The sequence below is a fragment of the Rhagoletis zephyria genome, unplaced genomic scaffold (assembly GCF_001687245.7).
Source record: "Rhagoletis zephyria isolate East Lansing unplaced genomic scaffold, Rhagoletis_zephyria_1.1 Rzeph_scaffold_00464, whole genome shotgun sequence".
NCBI lineage: Eukaryota > Metazoa > Arthropoda > Insecta > Diptera > Tephritidae > Rhagoletis > Rhagoletis zephyria.
This window is the reverse complement of record NW_016157548.1, coordinates 140,138-167,727: the sequence shown is the minus strand read 5'-3', so window position 1 is coordinate 167,727 and position 27,590 is coordinate 140,138. Positions and strand designations below refer to the sequence as shown.

Genomic DNA, 27,590 nt, shown 5'->3' with positions numbered 1-27,590 from the left:
CCACTCTCGTAACTATTTTCCTAATCCATCACAATGAGTAAACAAAAAAAATCAANTACTTGCCGTATCACACTAAACGATAGACGAAGATTTCAAAGACTTTACACCAATATCCAGTTTTAAGGCGGCCTTAGGATCGACCCATTCAAGCCAGCGGGTGGTACAAAAATGGATTTTTCTAGTGAGGCGAAATATCTTGGGGTAAATCTTGTTACAACGCACAAAGGTTTCTTTGCTTGTCAACGACTTTTTGGAAATCTTTGGGCCTCTCCCCCAAAATGATTCACTGGACACTGCACAGTAGCCAATTTTTCGAAAAAGCTGGCCAAAAGTCGAAGCGTGGTACAATTGTAATCAAACCTTGTGTAAACGTCTTTATGTTGGTTTCTGGTTTTAAATTTCACCAGATAATTATGAAATTCAAAATGGCGGATCCACAATGGCTGCAGCTTAAAATAATCAGATTTTTAGCAAAATTAAGGTAGTTAAGTATAAAAGGTCATGGTTTCTGCTTTTTTTGTTATATAATGTGATGTAGCGGTTAGCAATATACGCAAAAAATAAGAAACAAACAAGTTTTTTGTAATAAAGTCGCCCTTTGGCAGGCACGAAGAACAGCTTCTCATAAAAATAAAATCCGGATTCGGCGTTGGTCCCTCTCCTTTGTGTGCCAACATCAAGGCGCACGCCACAAATCGGAAGAGAAGCTCGGACAAACACTAACGGGGTCTTAATGTTTGTTTCTAAAAATCTTGATGCTCAAATTTACACGGGAACTGCGGGACTTTGAATGAATCAATGAACAAGACATACATATTTGTTGGTACAGGAATATATTTTTAAGATAACAATTTTATACCCCATCAGACTCGCAGTCATCTGAAGTATCCAAGCTCATATCTATATTTTCTGATGGCAATTCCGCATCCGCATTTAAAACGTTTGATAATTTAATGGCATCTGACGACAGTTTATGACTGTGTTTTGGTGGGTTTAAACGTAAACTTGAAAGGACAGGGTCCGAGGCTACAAGCAGCCGATATTTTTTAATCCTTATTCCTTGACTCTTGGGCTTCTTCGGAAAGTTGCCCAATTGGCAAGGGTGCCCATTCAATAATCAGAGGCCTATGGATGAGCACTCTAATATAGTAGTACTTTCTGACATCATTTAAATTCTAAAAACATCCAATCTTTAAAACCTCAAAATCTTGACAGAAATAATTTTTTACATAATTTGAATCTTTTAAACATAAAAAAATTAAGAATCGCGTATAAAAACTGATGTCCAAACTGCACTGGCGGCTTGTGGCAGGTGGTCTTAACCAAGGTGGATGGGAAAAACTTCAATATATATGAAAAAGAAAATTAGACCGCCCATATCGGCCACTCTCGTAACTATTTTCCTAATCCATCACAATGAGTAAACAAAAAAAATCAATCAACAACGACGAAAACTCTAATTTACGAAAAGTTTAGAGCGAATTGCTAGCAACAGTCGCTTCGAGCTCCTANTAAACGTCTTTATGTTGGTTTCTGGTTTTAAATTTCACCAGATAATTATGAAATTCAAAATGGCGGATCCACAATGGCTGCAGCTTAAAATAATCAGATTTTTAGCAAAATTAAGGTAGTTAAGTATAAAAGGTCATGGTTTCTGCTTTTTTTGTTATATAATGTGATGTAGCGGTTAGCAATATACGCAAAAAATAAGAAACAAACAAGTTTTTTGTAATAAAGTCGCCCTTTGGCAGGCACGAAGAACAGCTTCTCATAAAAATAAAATCCGGATTCGGCGTTGGTCCCTCTCCTTTGTGTGCCAACATCAAGGCGCACGCCACAAATCGGAAGAGAAGCTCGGACAAACACTAACGGGGTCTTAATGTTTGTTTCTAAAAATCTTGATGCTCAAATTTACACGGGAACTGCGGGACTTTGAATGAATCAATGAACAAGACATACATATTTGTTGGTACAGGAATATATTTTTAAGATAACAATTTTATACCCCATCAGACTCGCAGTCATCTGAAGTATCCAAGCTCATATCTATATTTTCTGATGGCAATTCCGCATCCGCATTTAAAACGTTTGATAATTTAATGGCATCTGACGACAGTTTATGACTGTGTTTTGGTGGGTTTAAACGTAAACTTGAAAGGACAGGGTCCGAGGCTACAAGCAGCCGATATTTTTTAATCCTTATTCCTTGACTCTTGGGCTTCTTCGGAAAGTTGCCCAATTGGCAAGGGTGCCCATTCAATAATCAGAGGCCTATGGATGAGCACTCTAATATAGTAGTACTTTCTGACATCATTTAAATTCTAAAAACATCCAATCTTTAAAACCTCAAAATCTTGACAGAAATAATTTTTTACATAATTTGAATCTTTTAAACATAAAAAAATTAAGAATCGCGTATAAAAACTGATGTCCAAACTGCACTGGCGGCTTGTGGCAGGTGGTCTTAACCAAGGTGGATGGAAAAAACTTCAATATATATGAAAAAGAAAATTAGACCGCCCATATCGGCCACTCTCGTAACTATTTTCCTAATCCATCACAATGAGTAAACAAAAAAAATCAATCAACAACGACGAAAACTCTAATTTACGAAAAGTTTAGAGCGAATTGCTAGCAACAGTCGCTTCGAGCTCCTATAACACTAAATGCCTTAAGAGAATCGACTTGTTGTCTCATAACGATACGCAGTAGAGCCCTCAATATAAGATGGTTATGCATACGAATGCACCAATTTTTTTTTGGACTTTTGGCCAGGGTTTTCCAAAAATTGGCCACTGTGCACTGTTGTAAATAAACTACAAATTTTACGAAAAAGTAATTTCCGCATAAGATCCATTGAAAATATCATTTTTGAGTAAATATTTAAAAATTCGTTAACCGCACTGCCCAAAGATTTGAAATTCCTTTACATACACACATATACATATATTCATGGCCGTATTTTGGACAAAAAATATTTTATGTATGTAGCATTTTCAACGAACTTTATGAAGAATCTTATCTAACGATCAGGCTCAATGCCAACCTGTAATGTTTTAGTCTGTCAGTGTGCCATCAAAAAAGTGGAAATTTGAAGCCGTTCACGCAAAGACTTATTCAGGCAATATTTGTTATATTTTCAATATTTTCAAAGGCACACAGCTTCAAAAGATCGTAATTTTTTCTTGAATATGCAATTAATGTGTATATAAACAAATAAGAACAATTTAGTAATCGCTGAAAGCGCAAAATGGAAAAGAACTTAAAATATAACCTTTTTGATAATTACGAGTGACAGATTTCAAATTGTTACAGTTTATTTCCAATAAGTAGCACATATTTTTCTCAACGTCTAATGCATTTTCCAAAATTACATTTACTAAATATTTTTCATGATTTTTGAATATCTCCGTTCCGCACTGAAAAAATTATACTCAAAAAACGTACAAAGGTACCCAAAGTGACACGTCAAAATTGTTATTTTAATTACTTTGTTTATTTATCAAAATTAAAATGACATTGTTTGTATAAGAAATAAATAAGATTCAAGAACTCGTCAGATTTGCTATAAAAACGACCCAGGTATTTTATAAAAAAATTCATTTAAAGGTGAGTGACACAAAAGCACACGGTTCCGGAGATTTGGCCATATGTACCACAATCTCACACGAAAAAGGTGTAAGAAGGTTTTAGTTTGAAAATATTTTTGAAGAGGGTTGCCGCCTGTTTTAAAAGTCTAATTTAGTTAAATTATACAGAATTTATCCACTTGAAATTTTAAAATGTTAGTCTCAAACGAAAAAGTTTTAGGAAATAATGTTAAGTTGAAACAATTAAAATATTATTGGAGGTTTGAAAAGGGTGGCCACTTTTTAATTTCAAATTATTTAGTAATACAAGTGAATTATTGAAATAAAACGTCTTGATTGGATTCAGAGATGTATGCGCTAAATAATTAACGCCACTTTGAGAATGTATTTCTTACTTCTGCCATTCTGGAATTGTCTTGATTAAGTTGCACTTCTTCCGCGCGTTGGGACTACACGCAGTCAGTTTTTTTTTTTTTAATTTACTTAGGTATTAAGATAGTTTCTTAAGCTAAATACATGCATAGAGTTATTCTTTAATGTCCGCATTTGGTTTATATTTACCTGTTTTCTCACTCCCGGAAATATCACTAGAAAAGCAACGTAAATTGTTGCAAATAAAACCGAAACGGCAACAATGGATACATCGCCTGTCACCGGTGTTCGATTAGGAAATGAATATAGTGTGGGCCCACCGTCGTCACGAAATGCGTCAAACCAACCCTTCATGCTGTTTTGAAAATTTTGTGTTCTGAAATCAAAAATAGGAAAATAAAAGATTAACATAAAATTAAATCAAATGTAAGGCTCATGGAAAACCTGAGTTCTATTCTTTTCGAAACGAGTTGCTACAAATTAACGAAACCAAATAAATACAGTTACTCCAAATTACAACAATTCAAACAAGCATTAACAAAGTGTTTTTTGTTTTAATATTTCTAATGTTATTGAAGGTAAGATTTTAATTTTTTATACAAATTTTGTTCGGGCTATAACCACCAGAATTTAAACAAAAATTCAACATTTATACAAAATTTAGGAAAATTCAACATACTTACGTATTATTTATTAAGATAAAGTGCGAGTTTCAGTCGGCTAATAATTCAAATTGATTAAATTTTTTTTGGGGAAAATTTATCGAACACCAAGATACCGAGTACCAAGCTTTGTGGGAAGACCACTATTAAAAAATTTGTATGCTCAGAATTAAAAACTCAGTACAAATCAGTACAAATATAAAACATCAGTACATTAGTGTACTTATTGAAGAAATTACTAAATTATTAATGGCAGTTGGAAAATCAATACTGTGCTGATAAAATCAATACGTCTGGCCACCGTAAGTGGGGGCTTTCGTCTGTGGCTCTCAGACAGGGTCAAGTACTTAGGCTTGATCCTGGATAGGAATCTGTCGTGGAAGCCTAACATTGGGCAAAGGGCAAGAAAGGCATCGGTTGCCTTGTACTGTTGTAGGGGAGCTATCGGTTAAAGGCTAGCTCTCGCCCAAAATAATTCATTAACTCTATGAAACCAGATTAAAGCCTATACTGGCGCTTAACGTCATCTTTACCACGCGGATATTGCAGACAGAACTGTCGCAGTTTCGAAATGGATCCCAGAAGCTCCTTCTCTACCTATATTCCCTCAAGACGGGACTAGGTAGGGCGGGGTTTCTCGAAGAAGGGAGCGGTAAACTTTTTCACGGACGAATCAAAACATGGAGACAGGGTTGGTGGTCGGAAACTCACTGCCAAAACTATGTTCAGGCTTCCGGACTTCTGAAGTGTCTTTCAGGCGAAAATAGCTACCACCAAGGAAGCGGTAGACTCGCTACTAAAAGGTGCGCCCGAAATCGTTAAAGGAATGCCTGTCGTCTTTATAAATCGCATCGAAGTTCTTCTAAATAAGGCTAGTGTAGGTGCCGGGTCACAGTGACATCGCGGGAAACTGCGTGGCTAATGACCTAGTGTTGGAAAGGCACCCTTAAAATGTTATCCTCAGGTAAGGTGCAACAAGGGACGCCCCTGTCCTACTGCAGTACACTCTTGGATCGTTTGGTCTAGTGTTAGCTGGGCGAGCGCTAGACTTAGACTATGTTCAAACAGGAGCCTAATTGGCAATAAAGAACCTTTTCACCAATTTAAGCCTTAATTGTTACCCAATTTATCATACAAAAATTCAATTTATTAATTTCCAATTTATTATTAATTGGCAATTAATTTGTGTCTGATTCTCTATGCAACCCTGCTAGGTATGTTAAATTTTGACTTGGAGGTATGTTCTCCGATCTGACGTTAAAAAGTAAATATTTTCCGTCTATCTGGCGAAATCAACTACAGTTGCGTTACTTTGACCACCTTTTTGTATCATTTGTATGCCCCTTCACAAAGGAGGGAAGGTATTGGACCAGTTGCCCGCAACAGAAAATGCATTGAAATATCAATAAAAATAAGGGCTGATTTCCTGAGAAGTTATTTGGCTACGTTCCAAATGTACCTAAAATTGTGCGTTTGTACCGATTGCACTTTCAAACTAAACTAAGGTACGATTGTATCAACTTTTCCATCACTGTAGGTAATCCAGCAGCTGATTTCGTATCGCTAATTGTGCAGCTGACATATGTGTGAACACAAAACTCAATTCCGCAATTTAAAGCTTAATTGGCCTGTTTGAACATAGTCTAACAAGCATAATTCGTGCTCTACTAAATACCTTAAAAAATGGACAAAAGAAAGCGGTGCTCCTTTGGTGGCATACAAAAGGAAAAAAAGGCGTTTTTCTGCTGCAGAAAATGTTTTTATAGAGCTCTTTAAATTTTTTTTGCAGCGCAAAACACGAGTGACCCATCGTTACCCCTCAAAGGTGCCGAAAAAAACTTTATTTCTGAAGGGCTAGTGATGGTGCTTCTGACAGGCCATTGTGCGATTGGTATTCACGCGGTAAGACTAGGAATTTCAACTGAACCCTTTTTATCAGCTGTCAAGAGGAAGTTGAGGTGTAATCATCTCCACACTTCCTTTTAGACTGTCCAATAGTGGGGTCCAAAAAGAGTAAAGTCGGAAATGTAATGCTCTCATCCCCTAGGATTGTTCTATATCGAACAAAATCATATCCCTGTTTTTATACCTGAGCGCACTTGTGCGCAAGGGTGTTATAACTTCGTCCACATAACGGTTGTTTGTAACAGGTAAAACGAATCAAGATATATATAGACAAATGTATACGTAAGTGATCAGAATGAAAAGAGAAATCGATTAAGCGGTGGCTGTCTGTCCGTCCGTCCGTCCATCCGTCTGTGCACACGATAACTCGAGTCAAAATGTAGATATTTTTGTACGTGCACTTCTTTCGCAAGACGGATGGACGAAAATTTGTAAAATCGGACAATAACCACGCCCACATCCCATATAACGGTAATTTGGAGAAATACGAAATCTTCGATAAATCAGTAAATATTAAAGCTAATTTATTCAAAATTGATGCTTGAAACAATTCTTTACCCAGAACACGTTTATGATAAAATTTTGGAAAATGGGCGTGGCACCGCCCACTTATGATCACATATATATATCTCGGTAACCGTTCTACCAATTTGTACCAAACTCGGTGCTTGCCAAATAAAAGCAGAACGTTGAAAATTATTGAAATCAGACTAAAACTGAAGCCGCTTGTCACATAATGGTAAATTTCAGAAATGCTTGAAACTTCAATATTTCGAAATCCAAGAACGCTAAATTACTCAAAATTGATACACCCCGGCCTTCCATGTTGCGGTAGCTTTCGGAAAGGTGAAAATCATATATTTAATAATTGCGCCGGGTATTTATTTAATGTTCGGCTCCGCCCGAACTTATACTTTATGACTTGTTTTATTTTGAAATCAAAAAATATTTAGAGGTCGCTCAAAGCGCTCCAGTTTTCCATGTATTTTTATCATGTTACTTTTTTCTTAGTGTAGCTAAGTGAGATTAAAGGTGCAAGTGAAGAGGTTAGAGGAGAGTAATATGACAAAAGTAACATATAGAACTTCGGGGTATTCAACATCAATATAATAAGTGGTAAAGAAGGTAGGCATTGATTTTGTTGGAGAGAGATATAGCCGTTTACTTTCAAAAAAGAGTCATCAATACTATTTCCGGACGCAAATATCGAACATCTCTTCAGCGTGGAAGATCAAAGAAAATCTCCGTAATTTCTTTTTCATTTTACAAATGTTTTCGTGCAAATTTGATTCATCATTATTGACATTGCATTTTTCCGCGTATCAATAAACAATTTGTTATAATTGTTATAAAACACAGCAGGATGCTAAATACATCCATGTAAAAACACTAAAGCAACTTGCGGTACAAATACTTTGTGGTTGCAAACTTTAGTATTTTTTCATTACTTCTATTAGATATTTTTTAATCGACAAATATAATTCTTGATTTCTTTGTTCCTTGTAGCGAATATGTACATACATATAAAATTACTAGTACGAGTTTACGAGTATACAGGTATGTAAAAGGGTATGTACACTAGGGTAGTTCAAAAATGCATGTGAAAAAGTGAAGTCGGTATTGTAATGCTCTCGCCCCCAGGATTGTAGTATACCAAAAAAAAAATTACCCCTGTTTTTTACTTCGACATCAAAAAATATTTAGAGTCGCTCAAAGTTTTCCGTGTATTTTATATAAGAAAAAAAAATAATAATTGTTGGTGGAAATGGTAAAGAATTCTTTTAAATCAATATTTTTCTTTCGGAGAACTCTATTCTATTTCAGGAGACTTCCAATAATTATACCCAATTCTCTATTTTACCATTTTACTTTTATGCTAACGATTTTTATGGGTCCTCCATTGCACTTTTTGGGATTTTGGGGGACATATAAAAAATAGTTAATATTTTAAAAATGCTTATCCTAAAAATTCGGTATTATTATTGGAAGTCTCCTGAAGAGAAACAGTTTTCCGATCGGTGATTTTCAGGAATTCTATACCATTTTTACGAAGAATATTTTCACCCAAATAAAACACATGGAAAATTTTGAGCGCTTTGAGCGAGCTACAAAAATTTTTTGATCTCAATGTAAAAACAAACCGAGGTATATTTTTTCGGTATAGGAAAGTCCTAGGGGGTGCGAGCATTAAAACTCCGACTTTACTTTTTTTTTACGACCCTAATGTACATACTTATGAATGTATCAACTATTAGGGATATTCTTAAGTTTTTTTGTTTCACCTTATCTAATTGTTTATTATTTTGCTTTACTTGTATCCGCTTTTAAGAAAACCCAAAAATAAATAAATTGGCCAAAAGCGATAAACTTGTTAAGAGTGCCAAACAAAGAATGGAAAAATTGAAGCAATTTGTAGCGGTAAAAAATATGCGAATGTTTAAAAAGGGGACTTTACGTGTTGAGTGATGAATATAGCCAAACAAAGCTACATAAGTAGATATGTAGCACATAGTTATATATACATATGTATGCGCATACTAAAATTTATATAGCTACATATAAAACGAATGAAGCGTGTAGCCGATCGCTTGCGGGTTAAAAGCCGCAAACTTAAGTATTCTCCAAGTTTAAGTGCCATACTCGTACGAGCTAAATTTTATTTAACCCAAGTTTGAAGTGACGTCTGGCGTTCGTTGTATGTATTTGATAGAATGTTGAATAAAAAAATTAGAAGATGCGAACAAAAGCTGAGTCTGAGGCAGCAACCGGTTCTAATTTGTTTTAGTTCTTTTAACGATTCGCGTTTCCTTGTTTCGCGTTAAGTATGGTTTTTATTTATTTTATTTTATTTATTTATTTCTTGATTTCGCTAATGGCTACCTATGTAGGATTAAATTGCTTGCAATGCTTCTTATAAAAATAAAATTAGAATTAAAAATACGACTCATTGGAAAATTTAGCGATTTACGAATTTGAGAGGGAGTACATACAGTGACGAACAAAACTATTTGCACAGTGAATTTTTCGCAATATATGCAACGTTTTTTATTCTTCATACTCTACCAAAAAACATAAAAATCAAATCTCCAAACTTTGTGCAAAACTCAGGAGAATTCAATAAATTTGCATACCAATTTGCAACTTTTTATTCAGATTTAAAAAAAAAATAATTCTAAGAATGCAGTTTTATAGCCCATTCAATTTTGGTATAAGGAAGTGCAAGTTTGAAGTTGCTAGAAATCGGGTTGTTTTTTGGCAAATTTTTTTCGCGCAGGTCCATACAAAGTACGTTCGACAATTATTTTTTGTATGGAGAAAATGAGCAACACCTTCTACTAAATAAATTGCCAAAAATCAGCGCGATTTTCTAGCAACCTCAAGCTTGCACTTACTTATACTAAAATTGAATGGGCTATAAAACTGCTTTCTTAGAATTTTCCTAAAATCTGAATAAAAAGTTATTGGTATGCAAATTTGTTGAGTTTTCCTGAGTTTTGCACAAAGTTTAGGGGTTTGCTTTTTATGTTTATTGGTGGAATATGAACCATATTTTTATAAAAAATTAACGAAAATAAAAAGAATAAAATATTTTACATATACTGCGAAAAATTCACTGTGCCAATACTTCTGTTCGTCACTGTACGTCTATTTCAGCTTTGAAAATTTAATTGAATAACTTTAACGATTCCGAATTTACTTGAATGTGGCATATTTTACAAACATTTTTAGTCTACTAACGTCTATGTGGTTCACAATTTTGAACTGGATAAGGCCAGTATGCAGCTCTCAAGAAAAGCAAAAAGTCCATATAAAATAACGTACAAGAAATGGCAATGGAATATCCTTGTGTAAAATTTTCTTTAAACAGTACGTAGTTCTAAAGAAATTTGCTACGATTTTCTAAAGTTTTTTTGCGAAAAAAGTGCACAAGGCAACCCATGCTTGCAACAGAAATATATGCCCGTTCCATTATTTCTTGAGGAAAGAGTCAGGCAACAGGCTGGTGAGGTGTCAGATGTAAAAATTCTTTGGACACACACACGAAATAATGACAATTTTTTTACCGTTTTCTTGAGAGCTGCGTACTGGCCTATAAGCAGTATATTGAGCTGCAGAAGTGTTTCGGCGTAGTGGGATAGGCATGAGTCCACCAAACCGGTTAACTGAGGCACGCCGCAAGTTGCCGTATTATCACCGGTACTATGGTTGCTGGTGGTCAACAGTACACTAAAAAAATGGAATGCGGTTGATATTTTTGTCATAGTAAGCACAATGTTTCTATCCACACTCAGCTCACTTATGAGTCAAGCACTACGAAAGATAGACCTTTGTGCAACTAAAGTTGGCCTTAATTAATGCAGAAAAGAGACAGATCTAGTACTCCTCACCTGGAAATACAAGATTCCGAACTGGTGTAAGCCTAAGCTGGATGGTGTGACCTTCCAGGTGAAGCAAAGCATCAAGTGCCTCGGTATAATACTCGACAGAAAATAGTCTTTGGGCCCATAGCCTTCTCTTTTTCACTGGATCTTCACGCCGATAGTCAGGCCGATACTATTCCATGGAGAAGAGAACATTAGCTAATAGAATAGAAAGTGAAAGGGCTATCCCAGAAGGGCCAATAAATCCTAAAGCTGCCGTAACATTTCAGGATTTTCCAGCCTGAAGTATTAGCCATTAAGAAGGCGGCGGAGCTACTGAGGAGCTTCTTAGCGTACATTGAGAATCAGGCTGCGATAAAGTCACTACTATCCCATTGCACGTCCTCAAGAAGTCTGCCGAAATAGAGGACAGCTTAAGATATGCTACGGGCACAGATCTGTACTGGGTTCCAGGACACAACGGTGTCACGGGCAAGGAGGAGACTGATAGGCGTGCCAAAAAAGGCGCTCTGACGGAAACTATGCTGACAAAGGAAATACCGATTTCCCTCCAAACGGATGTCCCTAATCCGGAAGGCGAAAATGGTCCAGGATAATTTGCAGAGCTGCATCAACAACCATCTAGTCTAACTCCTTATTGTGTTACTTGTTCTTCTTCCCCTCCTTCTCCTTTTTTTTCTTCTTCTTCTTCTTCTTCTTCTTCTTTTCTTCTTGTTTTTCTTTTTCTTCTTGTTCTCTCTATTCTTCTTATTTCTTTGGTTCTTCATCTTCCCTATATTTTCCTTATTTGGCACTACAGCCGCTTGTCAGTTTGAATCGAGATCAAACAGCTTCGCCAATTGCCTTCCTCCTTTAGGAAGTTACTTCAGTTCTTCATACAAAGGGCGGTAAACAAATCGTTCGATATTTAATCGTTCAATTACGTTCATTGCTTTAAATAATCGATCTGTCTTGGTTTTTTTTCCATGGCGGCTCTTTTGTGAGACAGATAGAGTAAATAGAGCTGGGTATGCTAGACAGGTATATGCAATCCGAACCTACCCTGGCTTTGGGAGAGATAGGCTAGCGTTTGTCTTATATTATGCAGTCGTCTAATTTCGCCGTTGGAGACTCGAGACGACGGCCTCCTTGCAACCGCTCCGCGATGCCCTATAAGTGCCAAGGAGAATAGGAGGTTATCGAACGTAAAACCCAGCCTATTAAGATAATTAATGTTCGGTATCGATGGAATCAATCTTCTCTTTAGATCTAGTTTGGGTCTGACTTTCGCCATCCAATTGGTGTAGAATTTAGTAATGAATTTGACAGCCCACATTTGTGTTCATTTGGTGTCCCAAAACCAATGGTTGCCAAAAATTAATGCAACTTTTTAGCTCGATTTTTTTAGAGCAAAAATTATATCACCTAGTCACTATGAACTGAATTGATTCCCTTGTCATTTAAATCGCGTCGTCGAGGTAAAGTGCTAAATAACACAGCACTAAGCGGAGTTGGCGAGCTGATTCTTAGTACTGATCCATCTACATCTAAAAAAATGTGACTCAGTAGTTCAGTTATATGCACAAAACGGACGCTGTAGCTGATGGGTTACGTTTTCAAGCTACTTGAAAAATATACAAGCGCAAGTATGATTCACACTTTGTTTCAAACAAGCCAATTCAATTCATAGCTTGAACGCAAATGAATACGGTAGTAGCTAAGCATTTACTTGTTTGTTTCGAACCAAGCCTAGTAAATACACGTAAGCTTTTAAGTAGATTGAAATGTAAGTAGCTTGCTGCAGTACACCGTTGCGTACTACCACTCTGTAGGACCTGGGAGTAAGCGCCAAATTATTATTATTATTGCGACTGAATTTCATTGGTCGTTTAGAAAGTTCAATGCCTTTTATTTATTTATAAGGATATGCTCAGGGGGTTTAAAAGAACACCATATGCGATGGGTGCGGTTTTCATCGCTCGACAGATTACCACAGGGTCTCTGAAAGTATTTTAGTACAACCAAAAGCCGGTGTTTTTACGCATTTCCCAAACCGGCCACCAAACGATTACACGAATAAACACACATTTTCATAATAAAAATTTGTCATTTGGCCGTGCTTCTCAATCGTATAACTTGCCGAGGTGATTTGGCGTCAGTGACTTAATAATTAACAAGACGTTCGCCACAGGCTTCCAGGATCAACCCATCCCAATTGAAAAATTCTTAGTGCCATCTTGAAGTTTGGTAAAGTCCTTTACAATGAATTATTCTTCAAGACAGGTGAGTTCAAAATATTTGCTTAACAATCATACCGTACCCCATCCAAGCTTCATTACCTTTTCTCCCACTAAGTGCAGTATTTTCCCATCGTCAGACGCATAAATTGCATCCGTATCCTCTTCTTTGAGAAACAAGATTTCCCACCAACACTTTTGAGCCCCATGTAAAGCAATTATCCCAACCCTACGTATTGACACCCAAATTCGTAAAAAATAATCAAGACTTTAAATGCTTTATAAATAAAAAACTTTTCATGAAAGTATCACTTTATAAAGCTCACTAAATCTATTTTAATTTTTATGAATAAGTTTAATTCCCCATTAAATTCTATATTTGGGGGTAAGTTTTCAGCTTTCTACCATTTTTCGGCTGGGAGATGTGTATGCGTGTCCAAACTTGACAAGTTTGAACATTATTTTCTTTTTCAAAACTGAGGAATTCAAATTGTTACTGTAAGAAAGCGGAATTATATTTCGTTATTTTGTTTTTTCCATTAAGATTATTTATTCTTTTGGCGTATTTTTTGGAATTATGTGTTATAAAATTATGTTTAAAAAAACTAAACTAACCTCTATTTTTTGCAAGTGTAATTTTCAAAAACATTTTTTATAATGCGCAAAGCGCTTTTAAATTTGACAGTGCTGCAGTAAAGTATGTTCCTTCTTTCTTAAGAATCCGAGTTAAAAACGAAATGCACTTTGCGCATTTTTAAATAAATTGGTTTTAAAAATTTCACTCCGATTTTAATTAAACACAAAAACATATACTTCTGGTTAAGTTTGATTATTATTTTAAGGTTGCTCAATGAATAAAAAGCGGATTTAATTCTAACAAGGACTTTAAAAACTTTAGAGAGATCTATAGTAGGAAAATGAGTCACGCTGACAATTTAGAGCTCGTTTTTAATAGATAGTTAGTTTCATGAGATCCTCTGATTATTTGCTCACGCTTGTTGCCAGTGGTCACAATTCGGAGATCTTTCTTTACTGAAGCGATGAAGTTAGTAGAACTTGAAGCGAATAATATTAGTTTAACGAGGCTTGGATGGGATTTAGATTTCGACTGTGAGGAATAAGTGTCACAGTTTTCATTATATAGTGCTTATCATAACTATAAGACACACAAATATTGAGAAGTTTTGACTATTTTTTATTATTTAATTTTTATTTTTATTTTATAATAACAAAAGCCGAATAAATCTAAGTTTCAAACTTCGTAAAAATATTGATGATTTAATCAGATATTTAAAAAAGATTTTGAATAGCCCATTCATTTTTAATACATTAAAGTGCCAGTTTGAAGTAGCTGGAAGGTGTCGCTGAATTTCTGCATATAACTAAATCGTCGATCAAACTGCGTATGGAAAAACGTAAGTCCTTGCACTTTAACGTAAATACCACAATTAAATGGGTTACAGAACAGCATACTTAAAATCCTTTCAATAGTGCTTATCATAACTATACGACACCCACATATTGAAAAGTTTTGACTATTTATTTTATTTTTGTATAAATTTAATTTTTTTTTTAATAGATGTTTTTTAATTAATTAATGTTTTTAATTAGATACATTACTTGCTTTACGATATTTCTTATCGTAGTTTAAAGTACAAAACCGCGTATCAAGATAATGCAAAACCGCATATGTGAGGTTGCATAAATTATTTTCTATAGAGTAAAAACACTCATATTTGAAAATGGTTCTCTTTTATATAAAGTAGTCGCATTTCTGGTTAGTATATTTCAGGACGAATAGATACGGATTGAGCCAAGAGCTTGTGTGAGCAAAACCAATTTTGCGCAGCTAATGTCAGTTACGCGGTTTTGCAGAATGACGATACGCGGTTTTTTACTTTAAAAGACGTTATGTTTAAATTGTAAATCTATTTAAATTTAACGTAAATTTTTTGTAAATTATTTGTTTTGTATTTCCTATCTCTTACTATCTAATCTAAATAAATGACTTTCCCTGTTTAATGCTCTTTCCTAGTGATAACAACAAATACACACATTGTTACTGTTATTACATTTTATCGCTTTTTTCTTAATTCTAAGTATTCCTGGAAACGAAAGGGCTTGTTCTTCCTGATTATATTGTAACCAAAACTTACCTATTTTTAATAAAATTAGCTGGGGAAAGACTCTATAAAAAAAATTGTTTAGACTTAACTCTAAATCTATGCAATTGAAATTGTAAGTTATATGTTTTCCGTGTACGTATGGTATTCTGAGTTTCGGTATAACATAGGTTAATCAAGTCAACCCAATAACTCAAAACTGATAAATTTGCACATTCATGCTTCTGGCATTTATTTTACAGATCCACATGCATAAGCTTGAATTGGCACTTTTATTTAAAGCTGATTAACAAAAAAAAACTATTTTTTTTTATTAAATTCATAAGCTGTTTATTATTTAGTTTGATTGAAGCGAAAGGCGGCACAAAGTCAAAGAAATATTGACTATGTAAGCTAGCGAATTTAGAATTAGAGAAAAGAACAAAACCAAAGTCAGTGTAGCTAAAAATAAATATTTGCAAGCGACGTGGGTTTTTCGCCTGCGCACAAAACATTTGCGGTTATTTGAGAATAGAAAATTTTAAAATTAAATATTTTTGCTTCGTCATTGCTTTTGTGAAAACAGTTCCAGAATGCGTAAATATTCAATTGGCGATGTGTAGCTAAAATTTTATTTGTGGGAAAATACGTGTCAAATACGGATGCTTTAAAGCTACGTTAACTTCTGCAACCAACAGCAGGTTATATGATTCTATTTGGTCGGAAATCATCAAAAAGTGAAAGAACACTGTGTAAGATAAATTTTGTTAGGGCTTTGAAAGACAAAATTTTGTGTATTTTGTTTTATAACGAAAAATTCGTTTTTGCACAGAAACAATCCAAACGCATTTACCATTGCAAAAAGCCAGGTAAGCCAATATTTGGATACTACTTTTTCCAAAATGTGCTTATTCTGTTCGGTCAAAAATGTTTGCGCAGAATTTTTTTAGTTCGAAAAAAACTCGCAGATAGTGAGTATACTTACCAAACTTGTCGAGATTCTGCATTCAATTATAATCTAGTTGGTGAACAAATGCTGCTCGTCTATGTGTTTGGTTGTATTATTCTCGCAGCTAATCCGACGTTGATTTCAATTTACTTTCTGAATGACGAAAATAAGTTATGGCTTGAAATATTTTCAAATTAGTGGATGCTGGATTTAAGCAAATATGTAGCTTGGTCTTGCTACCAGCTTCTGCAACATAATCACAGATTTTTAGTTGTTTCTGTAAATTAAAGGAAAGGAGAAAGGTTTTTATGAAATATTTAAATCCTTTCTACATAATAATCGATAATATTAAAATATTTTCTACACAGCGCAAGCCGCTATAATCCAGAGGTTTTTATAAAGGCGCGCTAGTGTTTTGACGGCGAAAAAATACGTGTAAACAAATTTTACGAAATAAGGCGCTTAAGATAAACTTCGGCGAAGAAAGACGCGTAACCTAGTTGAGGCGAAGAAAGGCGCGTAAACATAGATTTATACCTGGCCAAGGACTACTGTCACTTCAGCATCATTCAACAAAAACTCGTTGGGGAATTTACATACTGTTACACCCGCAAACATAGTCGACGGCGAAAACAAGTTTACCCGTCCTTCTTCGCCGTCAAATATTTTAACGCGTCTTTCTTCGTCGTCAACTATGTTAAGAAGTCTTCCTTCGCTGAACTTCACTGAAGTTTTTTTTTGCGCCTTTTTTGGCGGTCAACTTTTGAGCTCGCGCCTTTATTCGTGTCTAGGGACGATATATAATCAGTTATTGAAAATCGTATTTTCTTAGGATCAATGCTCTCAAAGCTTTATATCACATTCGCCAGTTCGTTGCTTTGAACACCGTAGTGTCCTAACACCCACACCAGTTCAAGCTCGTTCCACCTTATGACGGAATTCAGCCTCAACTTACATTCCTGGACTATCATTGAAGAGGTGCGTGCGGTTTCCAAGGCATTTTAAGCAGCTTGGCTGTCACTTCAGATCCTGATTTTATGTCCGCGCCACCTTTCACAAATTATCCAGTGTTTCACTTTCAGTATTGCAAAGACTTCCGATTGAAAGACCGTTGCCATTGCACTTAAGGAATTCAGCATCTGAAGCTACCGTCCGTTTTCACCGAAAACTTTCAGCGCTCGATTTACCTTCAGCTGTCATCTTCGCATCTAGAGTCACTCCTAGATATTTCACATCTACGGAAAGACTTAGGTTTATGCCTCTATGCACTGGAGGGTTGAGACTTTCTAATTTTCTTTTCCGCATAAACAAGGCCAGTGTTGTCTTGCTGGGATTGACAGCTCCAGGGAACCATTCATCAATCTTATTCTGTGTCTCAACACACATCTCCCTAAAGATTTACCTGATAACAGTACACAAACATAATCCGCGAAAGCTGAGATTGAACGAAATCTTGTAGTTCCGTTAGTAGGGAGTCCTCTACCAAACACCACAAGAGAGGTGAGAGCACCCCGCCCTGAGGGCATCCCGTCTCGAACTCTGCCCTTGTACAAAGGCTAGCTTCGTCCCCACAGTCAGAAATCTTTTAGATAACATGAACTGAATCCAATTTCTGGCCGCAGAGCACATAGAGCCAAAGGTAGTGTCCATCACCTTGTTACATGGTTATGTGGACCGGATTCACAGGACTTTCCGCTTTGATATTCATGTTATGCATCCTTTCCTGGTTTGGAAATGAAGAGTATCCTGACTTTTCTCCAAAGAGTAGGAACGTGACCAAACGCCAGACAGACCCTAAAATTTCTTATAAGAGCCCCTATAAACCTGTCTCTCCCAGACCTTAGAATTGTCGGATACACACCATCCGAGCCCGGCGACATAAAGTCGTCAAAAGAGTCAGTCACCACGCGCGATGCTATGTACCAGTTTTGTCTGGTAGCTGTTCCCGTCGCGCTATCTCTGCCGGCGCACAGTGTATCATTTCCATATTCTAGAAAAGGATAATTACATTATAACTAAAAAATGTAAATCAAAGTGTATGGCGGGACGGGGTTTGATTTGGAAAATTACTGAGCGCAATAATATTTAAACTTGTATATTTAAAACTGAATCTCAATGTTTAATTTGTCGGTGTTATGTGATTTATGCAACAATTGCTAAAATATCATTTTGGTCTTATTTTTTTAGGTATGATCTTTTTAATGAATATACATTTTTGGGAATTCAGTAAACTAGGACTGAGTACTTCATGTTAAAGTAAAACGATGTTGACTTAGACTTATTTTTAGCAAATTATTATTTTTATTAGACCCGAAAACTCGTTATCCGCCACTATTCGATAAAGTTTGTATCTCAGTTTATTTGCCACTCCTCTTAGACTTTAAACAACACAATTTTAGCTGCTGGAAAGTGCAGGTTTTGATGAAATTTTCTTTTTTCTGGCCTACTGGGAATTTCATTTTCTTCGAGTAATTCATTTGCATTTTATCTCGACCGAGACAAATTCTTGTATTTTTGCTTTGAATAGAGAAAGCCTGATTCATTACATTTCCAATGGTATCCCATTTTTGTAAATAGAGCAAGAAATATTGAACTTATAACGGAATTTTGTTGACCCAACTTGACTATTTTATCGATATTTTCCACGGCCATAATTAAAAAAATATATATTTATTTTTAAGTCCATTTCTGTCAGTTTATAATTCCTTGTTATATGGAAATTCTAAATATAAATTTTGGGCATTTTAGCCTTCGTAGTTTTGCATTTATAAAAATTGCAGTTATATAATAGGGTGGCGTGACAGTAACTATAAATTACCAATTTTTTGTAAAAAGCTTCGCCTATCTTATAACGTACCTTGTGCAAAATTTCATTAATCTATCTTCAATAGTTTTCGAATTACAGATTTAAAAGCAGCTAGATGGGTCAAATCTTACACTGTGCAGCGTAAGGAATTATCCTGCTACCCGTAAAATTAGTTTCCAGTAGAGTTTTGCATGTGTCTAGCAGGGACGTGGTATAAGTTCCATCGGATTTTCTAAGAGAATCCAGCCTAACCGTCAGGTCCTGGTGAAGCACCTTACCCTGCCTAACAGACTTTTTCTTGTTGTCGATATAATTGTAGAAGTCTCTATAATAGCTTAGTTTTGACATGGTAATTTGGCTCTTATATTCCTTCTGCACATTATTATATTCAGACCAGTCCTCCTCTTTTCGGGGTTTTAAAGCCCTAGTCAGAAGTCCCCTAAACCTTTCTCAAAGTTTCGTAAGTTCAATGTTCCACCATAGGACCGCTTTTCCCCGCCTACCTATTTTACCATATTACTGGTTGCTAGTTAAAGTTTATTTACATGATCGACACAGGTTCAGTGAGATATCTCAAATCGCAGTTAGTCGCTTAATGATAGGAAAAAGTTACTTAAGCCTACGAAATGAACGTAGCAAAAAGGTTTTCCAGGCTAGATATACGATTAGACATTATGCACCATGCCCGAGAACGATTTCACTAATAGCAGCTCACCTGAGATAAAAATAGTTAGCGCAAGTATGATGATCACAAATTCTATCGATTTTATAATTATGTCGATTGATAAAGCTTTTGGCTTCGCTGCCATTCCCTCACCAATCTATATAAATTTTGCGTCTGTTGTACTGGTGAACGAGTGTTAACACCTTCGCCATGTCGATCCCCGGGATATCCAAATTAAAAATCTGAATTTGAACACTCGACAACTTGCCGGTTCACGAGTGTCACCAGTGGCACCATCTCAGTTTTCGCCACACCAACAGCAGCATGCTTTATTCCGTTTAGGTCCTAAGTCCATTATCATTTTAGGGAGCTCCGTATCAGATATCTTCATTTTCGGATTCGGAAACTGGTCAGCTAATACAAACGAAACCTCTGGTGTGGATAATTTATGGTCAAATGGTAAGGTGCTTCGTCGGATCATAAGACATGCGCGTGGTACTTTAGCCAGGAATACAATTTGTCCTCACGGAAGGAGAAAAGACCGCATCCAACAATTAACCTACCAACATTGAAGAAAGCTTTAATTACCGCTTGACTATCAGAGTAGATGTTTACCTTTCCTGCCACGGACGCGCAACTGCTTACTAAATGTCAGCTAAATACTTGTGGGTGGAAATTGCTACAATGATCTAGCAGCCTACATTTTAGGTCAATGGAGAGCTATCTGCAAAAGACCCCTTCACCAACCATTACATCAACTTTCGAAGCTCATCGGTGCCTCCTTTCAACTTCTGATTCCCTTTCACTTATTTCTTGGAGGATATAAGTAGTGAAGGAACTTGCTGGTGCCGGTCTAGCTCAGCATCGATTCGACTGTCAAAATCAAGAGGCAGTTCAGCACCCACTTCCGCTAAGTCTGATCGCAGGATTTGCTGCAGCTGTGTAACCTACGATGTCAAAGGACGCTGCTAAGCATGGCATTAGATACCGACTGGAAGTAGTGCTAGGTTGAAGATCTTGAAACCACTACTATTCTTGGAATCAGTCTATGATGTGAACAAATCTGAGCACTTGCCGTGTGCTCAACTTTATCGCTGTGTTTAGATCATTTTAAAACCCTGTTCCCGAAATTTGTTGCCGCCTTCACAATTTCTGTGTCTTCTAGAAATTTCATTGTGGAGAAACCTTTATGGTTCTGCTTTATAGCTAACGATATGTCGCTCGTTCTTAGCAATAGAACTGTAACTGCAGTGGCTATAAGTTTTAGTCTGAGAAAAGAATTAAGAGTTCTAACGCCGCCAGCCTGAATTGCCCAACGCATACTCCCCCGTCTACTCCGTCATCCAGCTTGGACCCATCAGTATAGAACCTAATCAAGTTACTTCTGACTGGTCAATCCCATCCAGAATTGAGATATGGCCACAGTAATTCTCTTTCCAGTTGAATAAAGCCGGCAGTCCGATAGCTGTGCCAACCTAATTTTGCTTCCCCATAACACCCATGGGTAGTATGCTTAGCAGCAGTGATCTTAATGGGCCCACTATTTCCAATGAGGAAAGCTTAATGTACCGACTTGTATCTGACTGGTGTAGTCTTCTCTCGTACAGCAGTAAAGGGCCACTAATGTCTTCTCCGCTCTCTCCTCAGCTTGTCATCTATAAAAAAGGTGTAATCAGCCCAGATTTTCTCTTCGATGAAAACAATCAGAAAGTTATGGCCGAGTTGAGAGACTATATTTGGAGGTTGGCGGAGGTACGTCATGCTGACTGCGCCCCTCGTTTCTGTTGGACGGGGAAAGGAGGGTAAAACCGTTGGGATTTATAAACAATTATTCTACACAAGGTGAAGTTCCTATATCGAAAAATTTTGCTATTTTAATTATATCGTGTGTGCAAATGGAATTGTACATTAGAATTGACACTTCGCGCAATTGCATTAGCGGGTATATGGTAAGTTTATGTCAAGCAACTAAAAATATCATGAAAATATGTGATAGAGGCGGTAATTTGGTCACACAAAATCGATCGATAAGCTTTACTTCCATATCTCAATGGTTCTGTGTTTTATTTTAGTAAAAGTATGTTATGTCTCTGTTAAACAATTTTTTGCTGAATCATCCCTGCCATCCAATGCTGAGAGTTTCATATTTCAATATCTCCAAGCCAAGTTAATGACATTGACCCAGTTAGTGTAGCAACATTGAAGGGATTAAAAATTAACGTCTCGGATTTCTCGATGTAACTAAGCTTCAACACAATGAGTAATTAACACAGTGACTGCTAGGTTATCAACTGCTATAAGTATAGGAGCGGAGAGATGACAAGCTCAATTGTAAAGTGCAATAATAAAATTTAAAAAAATTACAACCCATTTAAAAAGATCAATAAAAAAACAATGTACATACATATTGCCAAGTACCGTCTAAAATAGCACAAAGCAAATGCAGTCCAAAGTAATAAATGAAAACTGTTGCAGGAAATGGTGAAAAAGTTACGAAGCTGCGCTGGATGAATATTGCTTCCGAACTTTACCAATCGAAATACCAAAGGAGCAAAACTCAAAGAGTTTATCAGACTAAATCTGACCCACAATTCGCAGCGGTGGCGGCTAACAAACGAAGAGCTGATAAGGCCACATTGACAACTGACTAAGTTATATAGGTACTTATGTATTTAGAATTACATACATGTAGATACATGCATTGGCATGCGTATGTACATACGTACGTTTATAGTATATGTAAAAAAAAAAAAGTAAAATAACAAACTTTGGCGTAGTACCGACATATTTTTGTATTTATTTTTGTACATTGGCCGTTGGACTTGGTCTTCAAACACAATAGATGCTTCTTGCGGCCGCAATGCAAGTGAAGCCATCGAAAAAACGTGCGGAAAAGGCGACGCGACATAAACAATGGCAAGCAAACACTCAGCAGCAGCACTACATAGCAAACGGCGATAACAAGGCAACGCCAACTACACAACGATTATTTCGCTCCATGACTGAGGTGCATAAAAGCGGAAAATGCGCAATCGCAGACGCCGCAAACGACGGCCGGCTCGTCGTCACAACAACCGCATCAAATACAAAGCGCGCCAAAAAAACTAAAATAAAACAGCGCACAACCACGGGAAGCGTAATAGAGTGGGCGGTGATCGACAACAGTGGCAGCGTTGTAACAACAAAAATATCGAATACAAAGAAAAATGAAGCGAAAAAACGTGCAAACTAAATAAAAAATCGAAAATTTCAAAGTGAGCCAAAAATGAAAACGTCGTCACGACATGGCGGACAAGCAAAGCGTTGATGCTATACGCGACTGGTGGACGCATCACCACCAACAACCGCAAAGCGGCAGCAGCATCAGTTGCAGAAGCAACAACGGCTGCAACAGCGGTTGAAAATCAAGTGAACAATGCTTCCGCTCGGCTTGTTAGTCGTCCCAGCTGACATGCAACTTCGATAGATAGACATTCAGTCAGTCAAGTCGCCTGCCTGCCCGTCAAATCGACATGCGGGCAGGGAAGCAGTCAAACGCGAAGTTAGCCAGCAGCAGTGCAGAAAACTGGTATTGAGCTGCGCTTTTAGCTATGGCAGCAGAGTGTTTATCAGGTTTTTTTTTTGCGCTAAGTGGGCTTTGGATGCGGCACCCTATGTACTTTTGTTAGTGACTAAGCTTACAGAAACGAAAAATGTTGCTATTTTAATTAAAGAACTGGCTACGTAATTATTATCAAGTACATATTTACATATATAAAGAGGGCAAATGTACATATGTATAATAGGTCAAGTTTAACATAGCTTACATAAATACTTGGAAAATGGAGAAAACTGTTTTTTATTGGAAAACGCAATAATATGAACTACGATGTCGGGGATGCTCCATCTTTTGGTCGTACTATCGACTGCCAGTTTCGACCGGAAGTGGGTTAAACAGACCGGGAGTTACAGGTTCAGAATTCGGGAACACAAATACCTAACTTTTGTTTGATCTTTTTTCTCGGAAGTGCATTTTTCAACCATTAAATGTCCTTCGAACTTCAACTCGTCCTGGTCAAAACAGGAAGGCGGTAATACGACCAATAGATATACCATCCCCGACTTGGTAATTCATGTTTTTGCGTTTCACAATAAAAAAATTGCCACCATTTTAGAAGTGGGAGAAGGTCTAGGACACCCGGTATATGTATGTACATAATTACGTATTATAAACAATTTATTACAAAACTATTTTAGTTTTGGATGTCTTCGGGAATACTATTCGTACGAACTAAGCCAGTGCATTCTGAGAGTCAGAGGCCTGAGTCGTTACAAAAAAGTCCTACACATATCTACCGATGCAATTACTTCATTTGACAGTACAGTGTTTATTCAGAACAGAATTCTCGAGTTTGTGCTATGAACAGAAGTAAGGAAAAGGATTCCTTAGGGGAACCCCTAGAACGCGAACTGAGACATCCTAAGAAACGTATTTAATATCATTTGACCCAAGTTATAGTACAGAAATAAGAAATAACAGATTCCATATAATAGTGACGCCTTGCAGACTAGTTGTCCTAAGGATGGGTTGAACAGCAACTCGAGCCAGTTTAGTGCGCATCAGGTAACCTCGAATACTCACTTAGTCTAACTAAATACGATTGGGAGATCATCACCGGAATTCTGACAATCGCTACGCTAAATTTTCGTGTCCAAAATTTTCTAAACGAAAAGCTTTGGGGCCTAAAAGTATACAACATGAAAAAGTAACATAAGCAATGTGTAGCAGCCAAAGCTGGCAGTATGAGGGGCATGTAACTAGATGTTGCATGTTCATAGGTAGGCCTGCTTTTCTTTTGGGGATTTATGGCGATCAAAATTAGCGATAAAGAATCCAAGGCTTTACAAAGCCCTGGCGAGAAAAACGCTAGAAACTAAGTAAGTTAACACATGTAGCCTACAGAAGTCGCGAAGAAAAGAAAGCTCTCAGTCTGCGTGGCACGAACTTACCAATTCCTTCGCTGGAGCCGGAAAAAAGAGCAGTTATGCCGTCTCTGACTGCTTGAACGCTGCCAAAAGAGCTTTTTATCCGGTCATCGTTATAGTGAGCGATCGGATCATTCGAAGTGAAGTTTCAGTTAGTGTTACCAGCGAAGTGAAGTATCTAGGACAACAAACTTCTATGGAAAAGGCACGTCGGCGAAACCATATATGTACTTAGTACAAAGTTAAGATAGTTCATCTAGACACGAAAGATTAATCGCTATCGACCAGTTGAAATGAAATAGCCCGGAGCCATCTATATGATGCAAAAACAATGGGAAATTGCTAGATCCACATCCCAGAGGTGATATGTCGGAGTTAATAGTATTTCGACTGCTGAGTGGAAGACCGACCGATCTCCATATATCAGCCATTGAAAAACACTCTATCTTAGAATTTGGTTGAAGAACGCCCTATTTCAGAATACGATTCAAAAATGCCCTATCTCACTTCAACATGTATTGAAAATGTGCTGATATAGGGCGTTTTTGAAACGAATTCTGAAATAGGAGGTTTTTGAAAAGTTTTTTTGAGATAGGGCGTTTTCGAACTGGCTGCCAAGTTAAGTAGATCTTCCACTCAGCAGTCGAATTGAGAAGAGATCGAGTATTAAATTATGCAGCAAAGCAGCATGGCGTCCCCATATTAACAGCCTTCACTAGTGGACAGATGCCTCGAAATTTCCCGGAGGTCGGAGGGTGCCACAGTCAGGATATCGATGCCAATTTGAAGGCAGCTGAGCTTTTTTCAGGCAGAAGTTTACGTCATCAGTCTTTGTGTCGAGATAAATGTGAGCAGGAATTATCAGAAGATGAAATTTGTCATCCTCACTTATAACCAGTAGGTACGCAAGGCTTCTTCATATTTCGAAGTCACTTCATCGCTAGTCTTCGAGTGAATAGAGAAACTTAAGTCCCTAGCTAATTACAATACAATGCATAATAAGGTTCCAGGACTCTATGGAGGAATAGAGGAATTAAGATATCGGGCATACTATCGAGGAAAATGAGAGCCACAACTCCTATTGAGTGTTGCGAGATGAACCAGAGGCCATTTCCGTTGCAATTGCAGGTGCCTTTTTGTAACTCTCTTCCAATATACCATATTGAAGGCTCTATCCAACTCAATGATACCTAATTTTAGAACATACATGTTAGAACTGCGAGTTATCATTCGATGGAGGATGCAGTCGGATATGCCTGCCGGCTGTCGTTGTAAAATGTTAAGCATAAATGAGTTAAAGCTTATAGGTCGGTAATTTTTCGGATTAAACTAGGAAGTCCTGCGTGCCTTAGGTACAAAGACTGCCATGGCCCGGGTCCATAGGCAAGGTCAGTGGCTAAGATTAAATGTATGCTCACATTTGTGTTATTTCTTCGAAATCACACGAAAATAGACAATTTCCACAATTTTTTAATAATCTGGTAAAGCGCAAGCAATGCTATGGTTAAAATTATTCTCTCAGGAGCGATTGGATATTACTATCCGTCATATACATAGTAGGTCGGTTATTCGTATTTATGATTTTTCCGCTCAACTAGTGCTTATTTTTTATTCCATTCGCACTTTTGCTTTCGATGATTTCGCTTTCAATGTTTCACGTTGCTTCGTCATCTACCACATTTTACATCTGAAAGTGAAACTGTTTTGCAGCGCAAGAGGAAGTGCAAACGCATTGTGAGACAAGCAGCTATATGGATTGTGTTATGGGCATACACATAAATGTACGTACATATGATATAACAACCGTAACCCAGCAAGCATGAATGATGTTTTCCGCCAAAATTTAAAAAAAAAATCTAATATTGACTACAAATTCAGTTTGGGTTTTGGTTTGATTATTTGATTATTACTAGACTGCGGATTTTTATGCAACTATAAAAAAAAAAAAAATACAAATTTATACACTTTGCTTATAATTAAGTAGTTATGTGGTACACATTTCTAGGCTTCGTTTTCTGCTAAAAAAAAAAACTAGGGTCTAATTATTACTTATTTTCCAATAAATCGGTATCCCAAGTTTCAGTATTTTTTTTTTTTTTTGTTAGTGTGTACTAGCACTGCGACCTACTACCTGGATCTCTTGCGTTAACTGTGTAATTTTCCGCATTCTGGATTGTAAAAACAATCATTCTCCAAAGGCGAACCACATAGTAATCATATATAGTGTGTATGCTCTGAGGTCTCCGCCAACCCACAGAACCATCTCACTAAGCTTTGGGATAATTGCAATATAGCCGCACGTCCTAATTTATCGGATGCGGTTAGCAGCGAATCAAGTATGATCTTCCACTTAAAATCGCAAAATCTCTTCGGTTAAGGGAATTAAATATGTGGAAGTACTGCAACCATGGCCATGTATCGATCTTGAGTGAACATAAAAGAGGATGGCAAAGAGATACCAATGCTAAGTATCTGAGTTTAAAGCAGAGGCCTTATTACGTCGTTCGGCGGCTACCGTTTCAAGATTCCTTTAAAGTTTGCACCAATGTATCGAGGAGAAGCAGTTGTATTATGATCTTATGCCGATGACTGGAAGATGTAGAAAATAGCTTCAGGCTTTATGGAGATAAACTGGGGACTGGGAACTTATATCGACCTTTTAAGCAGAGATCTTTGCCATAAAAAAGGAAGCTCAACTAATACCGAATAGTGCTATACTATGAAAGGAAGACGTCAGCTGCATTAGCACTTATCCTGCTTGAAGGCGTTGGCGTCCAACGAATTGAAGACGGCAGTTGTTCAACGATGTTGCACCTCACTAGCATCATGTCAACGTTACTCTTTTCTGGGTTTCCAGACATGGTAATATTGAAGAAACCGAAATAGTTGATGTGTCGGTAGGACGCGTCTTGGCGCGTAGCAGCATATTATCGCTGCGGAAGCTGCCGCAGTGACGATAAGAACAACCATTTCACCA

General features: G+C 37.0%; 1 protein-coding gene across 3 annotated transcripts in view; it reads right to left on the bottom strand.

Moving 5' to 3' along the window:
- Positions 1–27,590, bottom strand: part of mol (dual oxidase maturation factor 1 mol) — a 96,986-nt gene that overhangs the window by 44,286 nt on the left and 25,110 nt on the right. For 2 of the 3 annotated variants that reach the window (XM_017611829.1, XM_017611830.1), the window contains 2 exons: positions 16,215–16,455; positions 4,152–4,338 (listed from right to left, as the gene is read on the bottom strand). In XM_017611829.1, the coding sequence (XP_017467318.1) occupies positions 4,152–4,316 (165 nt within the window). In that variant the 5' untranslated portion in view covers positions 4,317–4,338; positions 16,215–16,455. Of the gene's footprint in view, positions 1–4,151; positions 4,339–16,214; positions 16,456–17,133; positions 17,204–27,590 lie in introns of those variants that run through there. The other variant, XM_017611831.1, reaches the window with a different exon arrangement.